General features: G+C 45.9%; 1 protein-coding gene and 1 pseudogene across 1 annotated transcript; both read right to left on the bottom strand.

Moving 5' to 3' along the window:
• Positions 1-288: 288 nt before the first annotated feature.
• On the bottom strand, positions 289-4,431 carry LOC127347188 (cysteine endopeptidase RepA-like; annotated as a pseudogene).
• A 2,412-nt stretch (positions 4,432-6,843) lies between these two features.
• Positions 6,844-8,444, bottom strand: LOC127293893 (cysteine endopeptidase RepA). The gene is made up of 4 exons (XM_051323601.2): positions 7,967-8,444; positions 7,651-7,886; positions 7,365-7,505; positions 6,844-7,247 (listed from the first exon to the last, which is right to left on the bottom strand). The coding sequence occupies exons 1-4, from the start codon at positions 8,415-8,417 to the stop codon at positions 6,987-6,989; spliced, it is 1,089 nt and encodes a 362-aa protein (XP_051179561.1). The 5' UTR covers positions 8,418-8,444; the 3' UTR covers positions 6,844-6,986.
• Between the last annotated feature and the right edge of the window lie 2,592 nt (positions 8,445-11,036).

Consider the following 11,036-nt stretch of genomic DNA (forward strand, 5'->3'; position numbering starts at 1 on the left):
TGTGGCATCTTTCCCATGGGTCTCTGAGCTAGTCCGTAGTGGTCTTTCAACACTTGGATATGGCCATATGGGGTACAAGGACCTAGTTTGAGGTCTAATTTGCGCAAACTACCTTTTCATTTGATTAAGATGGTGGGTTAGTTCCTATATATAATCACATTCATTGGTGTTTCAAACGCACATCTTAATTTAATATATTTATAACAAGTTGTTGTGTTGGCTTCGATGCATCGCATCTTCTTCAATAAAATTACATTTTAATCACTTATCGATGATTTTTTTCCTTCCTTCTAAAAATATCTTTATTATGTTTGTAAGAACAGTTTGCAGAAAGTACACAACATTACAGGGGAAGATTAATTTAGTTCTTCCTCTGCACAGAGCTTGCACTCTGAAGGATCAGAAGGCATCTAGAGCTCATCAGTAAGAGACCCTTCCTTGATTGTCGAATGTGGTGCCGACTTGGTTGGATACGAGGCCTCCATGGCGATGCCACACAGCCCCTCGGCTTGCTTCACACCGCGCTGCATTCTGATGTAGCCCTTCTCGCCCCAGGACTCTCCCCATGAGTTCTTCACGATCCAATATTTAGTTCCATCTCTTGTAGTTCCATATCCAACGGCGGCGACACCGTGGTCGAGATCCGTGCCACCGTCTGTGGTGAAGACGCCCTGAGTTCGTTAGAGTGATGGGCGTAAGTCGATGCATTATATATATACGGGTCACTGAACATGGCATACGCCAGAAAACAAGCTAGAGTACACGTATGCATCAGCTGCATGGAGACTTTGAGCGAATTTAACGCACCTCGGAGTAGAACTGGAAATCATTGCCACCGGCATCTATCGCAACTGACACGGGCTGGCTCGCGACCGCTTTCTGCAGAGCAGACTCGTCGTTGGCAGGGACGTCCTCGTAGCCGTCGATTGAGTCGTCATGAGAGTTTTCCTGCAACAGAGATAATGCCCCCTACTTCAAATCTGCAGATTACGAAATCGATAGCACGTGCTACTTTGAGTTTTTTTAAACAGAAGGCCTCATGGCCCGGCTTTATAAATAAAGCCCTCTACATGAAAGTTATAGTTATACAGACCACGCACACATAACACGCCCATGGCGTCACAAGTCGTTTAAAAACATGTCGTTTGATTTGATCCAATTGCAAACTCCAAGACAAATAAAAAAACATAGCAATGGGGATGTAGACGAATTTATAGCACCTTGGACTGGTCGCAGCTGTTCTGCTGTTCTTGATACTGATAGTTGGACTCGGCGGTGATGCCTCCGTTTTTCTTGATGAACTGGAAGGCGTAGTCCATGAGCCCGCCGTCGCAGTCGTTGTTGTTCACGTTGTCGCAGTCCATGAGCTCCTGCTCCTACAGTGACACCAGTTTCCCGGTCCTGATCTTGTTGATGCCCTCCACCGCCGCGATCGTCGAGAACGCCCAGCAGCACCCTTCAACAGTTTCTTTTATGTCTCACACAGCTTCGTAGATCGAAAATAATGTCAGCAAATTTAAGAACAATGTATCATGTATGGTCATTGGTCGACGTACGTACCGCACTGGCCATGGTCCTTGATGGCGGTCACCGCGCCCTTCTGTCGCCAGTCCACCGCGGGCGGCAGGTTCTCGGCGTCAGCGTACATGAAGCATCCGTCGCCCCTGCGTCCGCCGCTCAGGGAGCGGTGATGCTGTACCCTGGATCCAGCGTATGTTTCACTAGTAGAGAATAACCCTTTTGTCTAGCACTCCGAAGCATCCGTCGCCCCTGCGTCCGCCGCTCAGGGAGCGGTGATGCCGTACCCTGGATCCAGCGTATGTTTCACTAGTAGAGAATAACCCTTTTGTCTAGCACTCCTAGGAACAATAGTTCCGGTTTTAAAGCAAACCGGGACCAAGTGTGAGCCACACTTAGCCATTTTTTCACTTCTTATCACAAGAGGGGTATATTTTTCTTTGCTCTCTTCAAATGCACAAGAGGTGTTCGATGAAATGCCTTAGAGGTTTTGTCACTTGAGTTCACACAAAACAAGTCACACTTAACTGTCTTTTTTCTTCATCATCGAGGTTAACAACTTTATCCTTTCATCTGTCATTGATAAAATGCATGTGTATATAATATAACGATGTATATATATATACATCGTTTCACTAATCATGATGTTATGTAATGGTTTTTGATAAGCTTAGTTATATCATGCAGATGAATCGGCAATGGATGTACATTGACCGATGTTTTGACGAGTTCACTTCGGGCCTGAGTAATTTTATCACCGTGGCTGAGGCAAACAAACATGGTGGCTTTATGTATTGTCCATGTGTTGAATGTAAGAATGTTGTAAATTACGCTCACTCGAGTACCATTACGGCCACCTGTTGCGATCCGGTTTCATGACCAAGTACTATTGTTGGACCAAGCACGAAGAAAGAGGGGTTATGATGGAAGACAATGAAGAAGAAGATTATGATGACAGCTATCCCATGTTCCCCGAATACGGTGATACTGCAGAGGGGGGTTGTTTTCCATCAGAAGGCAATGAAGACAATGAAGCAGAAGATCAAGAGGCACCAGATGAGCCCGCTGATGATGATCTTGGTCGGGCCATTGCTGATGCGAGGAGAAAATGTGAAACTAAAAAAGGAAAGGTTGGCCTTCGACCATATGATAGTGAATCACAACAAATTGTTATACCCAACTTGTGAAGGTGGCCATAAAAAGTTAGGTAGCACACTGGAATTGTTACAATGGAAGGCAGAGAACGGTGTCACTGACTCAGGATTTGAAAAGTTGCTGCAAATAATTAAGAAGAAGCTTCCAAGGGATAACGAATTGCCCGCCAGTACGTACGAAGCGAAGAAAGTTGTCTGCCCTTTAGGATTAGATGTGCAAAAGATACATGCATGCATTAAAGACTGCATCCTCTACCGCGATGAGTACAAGAATTTGGATGCATGCTCAGTGTGCACTACATTGCGGTATAAGATCAGATGAAACCCGAGTGATGTTGAGGGCGAGCGCCCCAGGAATAGGGTTCCTGCCAAGGTTATGTGGTATGCTCCTATAATACCACGGCTGAAACGCTTGTTTAGAAATAAAGAGCATGCTAGGTTGTTGCGATGGCACAAAGAAGACCATAAGAAAACGAGATTTTGAGACACCCTGCTGATGGGTCCCAGCGGAGAAAAATTGATAGAGAGTTCCCGTACTTTGCATGAATGGTACCCGCAAGCCTATCGAAACTGTGATCGCTACCTCACGGTGGCAGTTAGAGATGAGCATTACTTCCGGGGGAAGGAGGAGATAAACCTTGAGTTTGAAGAACTATTTCAGTTATTAATTCAAGATGCCCTCGAAAAATCTATCATCAGTTGCTACTGCCTATAAGTGATGTATTTATGTAATTAAGTCTGTAGCTCATCTCATTCATTTGCACTAACAATTATCCTCACTATATTATTTTTGTACGCTATATATTATGCAGAATGAAGATGCTCGAATGCAAAAGAGACGGGCTCCATGACATCGGGTTCATTGACCCAAATACCGTTCATGAAGTTACGGTTCAACAGTACGCCAAGGACACAGAGGAAAACTTGCTAAGGTTTTTACTGAAGCAAGCAAATAAAGAGGATATATTCTTTCCTTACAACTTTAAGTGAGTGTTATAACATACATTATGCTTGTGCAACTTCCACTTTATTCTCCTAATCATTGAGCTATGCTTTTGCAGGTTCCACTTTATTCTCCTAATCATTGAGCTTAAGAAAGGAGTACTACTTGTCATGAACTCGAAACGTAAAGAACATGGGGAATGAGCGAACATGGCTGCCCTGCTCCAGAGGTAATTTCAATCAATATCGTATCGGCATCTTCATCTGTTCTCATTCGACGATATCATCAACTAATCAATAACTCATTTACTCATTTTTTCTTTGCCGGGCAGGGCTTGGAAACGGTTCATCAATACTGTTCCGGGTAATTGGAAACCGGAGCTTACACTTAAAAATCACCCTGTAAGTATTACTATATAGCTATGTCCGCGAATCTTTTTTATATATTTTTTCAATACCATGCTAATTGATTGTTAGTTTGATCGAACTATTTTTTCGTAAAGTGTTTGAAGCAGGAACCCGGGAATAACTTATGTGGATACTACGTCTGCAAGTTCATTCGTCAGATGGCCTGTCACAGGGATCCGGAGGATGCTATACACGCCACTCGTGTACGTGAACAATATTTCACAACGAATCTTATTTTATTACCATCAATTGTATTGAGTTCCATTCATATATATTGATCTCCTTTTTTTTAATTTAGATGATACGCCTGCGGGACTCTCTTCTAATGGAGGATCGCATACGAGCAATTCAAGAGGAACTTGCGCGATTCTTTCTTACCGAGGCCATAGCCCGAACTGGAGAACACCATCGGGAGTTCATAATTCTGTAAACATGCATTACCGAGGCCATTAGGGATATGAATAGATATGATATATACATTTGGTTCCGGCTTTATATATTGTAAACATGCATTACTTGTACTGTATTTCATGATGATGTCTATCTATACATGACAATGTTTGTGGTTTCTTGAATGATGTATGCATTGCAGATTTGAATGAATAATATAAAACCCTGAAACTCCGCCGCGACAGAGAAATGGCTAGTTTCTCTGCCGCGGCAGAGAAACGCTGTTCCACCCTAAACCTCTGCCGCGGCAGAGAAACGCTCATTTACTCTGCCGCGGCAGAGAACCTCCAGAGACGAACCGGGACCAAAGGTCCTCCACCACGAGACCCCTAACCGCACCACGTGACGGGGCCTTTGGTCCCGGTGCATATTTGAACCGGGGTTAAAGGGTAGACCCTTTAGTCTCGCCTGTTTGGTCCCGGTTCAAAAACCGGGACTGATGGCCCAAATAAACCAGGACTTATAAGCATACATGCCATGAGATTGAGAGGGGAGGATGCAGTGGTTCCAGGACAGTGGTTTTGAGGCGACTGTGGCGGACGGAACGGGGAACTGGGAGGCGGACAGAACGGGAGATGACGAACTAGAATTTTCAAGGAAAAGGTCACTTGTTGCCACCTTTCTCTAAAATTCTCTATTTAATTGCACCTAGTTCTACACATCCGTAATGTATAGATATTTCTTAAACTCACATGTTCTCGAATAATCTAGCAAGATATATGGACATGTAAGCATGCTATAGAAACAAGCACTTGTGACCAGAGGCGAGTTAAAAATTATAATATTGGCCACCATTACTTAATTTCCCAACGAATATGTTTACGTTGCTTAGACTCAAGGTGAAACATTGTGTAGTAAAATATTTGACAAAATGCTCCCAAGCTAAAGGTTAAAGTATTTGTTTGACTAAATACATAATGAGTCCAACACGAGAAAATCTATTTCTGACTATAATAGAAAATGTGTTTGAGATAACCATGATGTATAATGTTTAGGGGCATAGATAGTGACATGATATGGTTTGCTATTCATAGTATGAACAACAATACTAGTTTAAATACTGTATTGAATAGCTTATCAATAGAAAACTATAATACCCTTACTGAGAACGGAACAAGTTAAATGAAAGTAAAGATGTTTGGTATAAATATATGAGAATCATTATTTGTAGCTCGAATTCCATAAGGTTCCAGCTATTGATTAGGTATGCAAGAGTAGTGTGCCACCGATTATGTCCGTTGATGTACCTCTTGACATAAAAACAAAATCATTTCTCAGGGCCACCGACCTTGTAGTTGCTGCCCTTAGGCTCGATAAGTTTGATCGGAGCCACTACAGTGGCTCCAACTCCTTCGTCGTTTGGTTCACCTCAACCTTGAGATAGTTGAGTAGATTTGTTCTTGTTGCTATCGAGAGAAAGCCATGTTGGTGGCGAGTCGAAGAGTATGTGGAACCCCTAATGATGAAGTAAGGTTAGGACGAAAAAATGGTGCCCATGGTTGTCTGCTGGCCTAATTATGTGTGCACAAATCAGTATAGAGAATATGATTGTGTGGCTTGTTTTGTTTGTAGAATTTACGCATCCTCTTATGCTTATTGTGTGTTCAATGTATCTCTATCGCTAGTGCTTGGTTTGTGCTAGGAAGAATCGATCAGAGAGTTATCTTTGTTAATTAGAAGTCAAACCCTTTGAACCGTACTCTCATCTGCTTTATTATAATCATTGTTTAATGTTCTTTCCTGTTTCTATTGTTTCCATTGAGATAATTTGCAAGGGAACAGGCGGACGGCCGAGCAGGTTGGGGCGAGATTGTGGCCTCCTACCTGTTATATTGTGATTTAAATTCATTCTAAAGGGAGGCTAACTTCTGACGAGTAGAGCAGCCCCCCCCCCCCCCCCCCCCCCCACGGTAGGGATCGATGGCACCGCCTATATATACCTCTTTAAGCCGACGGCTAGGGTTTATCAGATTATAAGATAACCCACGATATTTGTAAACACTCCCCGATATAGTGAAATTTTGCTGGCTACCGTCCGTGGTTTTTTTCCCCTCTGTGTTGGAGGGGTTTTCCACGTTAAAATCTTGTGTCTCCGCTGCATTTTTAGTTATTTGATTGTCGCGTTTATAACAATACTACCGTGGATGTGTGAGCTGGTTTGTACTTTGTAGTGGCCTTTCAGAAGGATACAGGGACCTGGTTTCTAGGTGTAATCTCAGCGAACTACCTTTTCATTTGATCAAGATGGTGGGTTAGTTCCTCTAATCACCCGTTAGTGTTTCAAACAGGCATCTTAAGTTAATATATTTATAGTAAGTTGTGTTGTCTTCGATGCATTGCATATTCTTCAATAAAATCACATTTGTAAGCATTTATCGGTGTTTTTCCTTTGTATTAAAAATACCTTTATTATGTTTACAAGAACATTTTGCAGAAAGTACACAACATTACATGGGGAGATTAATTTAGTTCTCCCTTTGCACAGAGCTTGCACTCTGAAGGATCAGAAGCCATCTAGAGCTCATCAGTAAGAGACCCTTTCTTGACTGTCGCATGTGGTGCTGACTTGGTTGGATACGAGGCCTCCATGGCGATGCCACACAGCCCCTCGGCTTGCTTCACACCGCGCTGCATCCTGATGTAGCCCTTCTCGCCCCAGGACTCTCCCCACGAGTTCTTCACGATCCAGTATTTGGTTCCATCTCGGGTAGTACCGTACCCGACGGCGGCGACGCCATGGTCGAGATCCGTGCCACCGTCTGTGGTGAAGACGCCCTGAGTTCGTTGGAGTGATCGGCGTAAGTCGATGCATGTATATATATACAGGTCACTGAATATGAGTACACATATGCATCAGCTAGCTGCATGGAGAGTTGAGCGAATTATACGCACCTCGGAGTAGAATTGGAAATCATTGCCACTGGCGTCTATTGCAACTGACACGGGCTGGCCCGCGACCGCTTTCTGCAATGCAGACTCGTCATTGGCAGGAACGTCCTCATAGCCATCGATTGACACGTCATGAGAGTTTTCCTGCAACATGGATAAAATGTCCCTACTTCAAATCTACAGATATCGCGAAATCGATAGCAAGTACTTTGAGTTTGATAACATATATAGCAGGAACTTAATCTTTAGATGTTGACAAATTAATTAAGAGCTGTCTTAATTTGTTCACCTTGGACTGGTCGCAGCTGTTCTGCTGTTCTTGATACGGATAGTTGGACTCGGTGGTGATCCCTCCGTTTTCCTTGATAAACTGGAAGGCGTAGTCCATGAGACCGCCGTCGCAGCCGTTGTTGTTCACGTTGTCGCAGTCCATGAGCTCCTGCTCCGACAGCGACACCAGTTTACCGGTCCTGATCTTGTTGATGCCCTCCACCGCCGCGATCGTCGAGAACGCCCAGCAGCTCCCTTCATCAGTTTTTTTGTTTGTCTCACACAGCTCCGTAGAATCGAAAACAATGTACTCAGAAAATTCAGGAATCACGTACCGCACTGGCCTTGGTCCTTGATGGCGGTCACCGCGCCCTTCTGGCGCCAGTCTACCGCCGCCGGCAGGTTCTCGGCGTCGGCGTACATGAAGCTCCCGTCGCCCTTGCGTCCGCCGCTCAGGGAGCGGTGGTGCCGCACCCTGGACCCGGCGTACGTGCGGCGGAACTCGTCGGCGGTCATGTCGGCGAACTTGTTGAGCGCCAGCCTGAAGGGCCTGTCCTGCTTGTTGGCCTCGTGGATGTACCGCACGTTCTCCTTGAACACGTTGAACCGGCGTGCCTCCGCGTCGGCGCCGAGGCTCCTCCGCGACACCGTGTGGTGGCTCCTCCACGTCTCGTAGAGCCCCCGCAGGCTCTCCTCCGAGGCGAGGTCTTTCTCCGTGAACGGGACGCCAAGCGCCGGCGCCACCGCCATTGCCACCACCACGGCGAGCAGGATGCACCTCCACATTATTGCTGTTGCTGGTTAAACTGATGGGGATGCAAGAAGCAGAGAGCGGAGCGTGGTTTATATAGACATTGGAGTTGCATGGTGAATGCGGCTAGGCTGCCCATGGCCATGGAGAGTGTTGCTGACTGATGATGTGGAGATGATGGGAGGTGAGAGGTGGCGGGAAGGAAGAAATGAACTTTTGGAGGATAGGGATAAGTTGAGCAATAAATGGGAACGAAGGCCGGCTTCGGTCATGGGCTGTGATTGGTGGATGCAGGAGTGTTGGAGTGGAAACGCGAACTGGCCAAGCAGAGCATCTGTTATTGGCGTTGATCTAGCTGATCAGTTCCTACTTGCCCCATTGGGTCTGAGCTCTGTGCTGGAATTTTCTTCCAACACTTCAATCATCTATCCAAGATCGCTCCCTCTATTCTCCTTGTGTGGACGGGCTGGAGTCCATATGTGTCCAAAGACGGAAAAGGATTGGTATGTGCATGTGATGTATATGGCCGTTGAGGTAAAGGAGCTTTAATTCCGGTTCAAGAGCTATGTCTGGAGATAAAACGTTAGAGATCTGTACGCCATGAGTACAGGGCATGCCGTGCAGTTTTTGTAACATTTATGAAAAATATCTAACCAAAGCTACTGTTCGGTCTTAGTCGTCATTACGGGAACATGAACCTAAGCTGGTCATATTTAGAGCATCTAGTGAAACTTTAGGCGAGATATTAGGATATGTTCTTACATGTGATTGAAGTAGTCATCCTAGCCTGCTCGGGCTGTGGCATTCCACATGTTGCTGGTGCTAAGAGCATCTCCAACAGGCGCGCTATATAGACCGCGCGCCATATAAACCGCCGATTTGTAGCGTGCGAAGTTGGAATCGCTTCACCAGCATGCGCGGTATACGGTGTGGCGCTGTAAAAAATTTAGGGCGCACGGCTTTTTGCACAATCCCGATCGCCAAATGTGATACGTCGGCTACAGCGCGCGGCATCGCTCCGGACACGCGCGAATACCCAACGGCTAGAAAATTCCCCCCATGCCCGCGCCCTCCATTTCCCACCGCGCCACGGCCCCGCTATTGCTCGCCGCCGCGCCGTAGATCCACCTCGCCCGCGCCTCCTGCCGGCAGTACCGGCCGCTGCGCCGCGCTGTACCGACCGGGCGCCGTCGCCACCGATGGCACAAGGCCGTCGCTTCTCCCCGCTTTCTCTACATACCCCGCGCCGCCGTCGCCATGTCGTTGTCTTCGAGCCTGCTGTCAACATGGTGCAGCCAAGATGCTCGTCGATTTGCTCGCAAGGTATGCGCCTCCGCCCGCCGGCTGCCATGATTTTTTTGATATCTTTTGCGACTAGATAGGTGTAGTTAAGTCATTCCATATGTATGTTTATAGAGTTCATCATATGATTCATCAGATGATGAGTACAATCAAGAGAAATAGGAGAACATATCCTTACTATTAGCATACCGCGCAGTTCAGAAGCCAAAAATTGGTGGATCGGTGTTCGGTAGACAAAGTTGTGGAGAGAAAGGATTGGAGGGCATGAGAAGTTGATGCGGTCGTATTTCAATAAGAATCCGTTATTGCCCGAAAGCTATTTTCGGCGGCGTTTTCGGATGAGCATCGACTTGTTCAAGCACATCGCAACGGAGGTGACCAAGTATGATCGGTTATTTGAGAAAAGAAGAAATGTCGCCGGAGAACTTGGAATAGCACATATCAGAAGGTGACCGCCGCCTTGCGTATGTTGGCATATGGTATACCGGCGGATCTAATTGATGATCATTTGGCCATGGGAGAGAGCACTTCTATCTTGTGTGTGAAGCGCTTTGTCGTGGTAATTGTGAATGTTTTCGGATCCACATACTTGAAAGCCCCCAATGCTTAAGACACGACAAGGCTTTGGGAGTTCAACGCCGACTGGGGGTTTCCAGGTATGCTTGGTTCCATTTATTGTATGCATTGGAGTTGGAAGAATTGTCTAGCGGCATGGCATGGAAAATTCAAAGGGTATAAGAAGGATGCCACTATAGTCCTTGAAGCAGTCGCCGATCATGAGACTTGGAAATGGCATGCATTTTTTTAAATGCCCGGATCTTGCAATGACATCAATGTTCTTCAACGATCACCACTAATGACAAGACTTGCAATGCGGGAAGGTCCATTGGTGGAATTTGAAGCAAATGGCCACAAGTACAACTATGGCTACTTCCTCGCCGACGGCATATATCCAAGGTGGCAAACATTTTTGAAGTCGGTTATTCAACCACGAGGTAAGAAGCAAACCCAATTCCACAATGCACAAGCGACGGCTAGGAAAGATGTAGAGAGAGCATTTGAGATTTTGCAAGCTCAATTTGCCATTGTGAGAGGGCCGGCTAGATTTTCGGACCAAGAGTGCCTTTGGTATATCATGACCGCTTGTGTCATCATGCATAACATGATTATAGAGGATGATCGTGGGAAAGATATGGATCATACCCACTACGAGTTGATGGGGGTTCCGTGCAAGTGAGGAGGTCGGCACATAGGATTCCCGGTTCAGTTCCTCATATCATGCCATTCGCTCCAACGACACACATGATGAGCTCAAAAAAGATCTCATGGAAGAATGGTGGAATTGGCATGGA

This window comes from Lolium perenne, chromosome 4 (genome assembly GCF_019359855.2).
Source record: "Lolium perenne isolate Kyuss_39 chromosome 4, Kyuss_2.0, whole genome shotgun sequence".
NCBI classification, from domain to species: domain Eukaryota; kingdom Viridiplantae; phylum Streptophyta; class Magnoliopsida; order Poales; family Poaceae; genus Lolium; species Lolium perenne.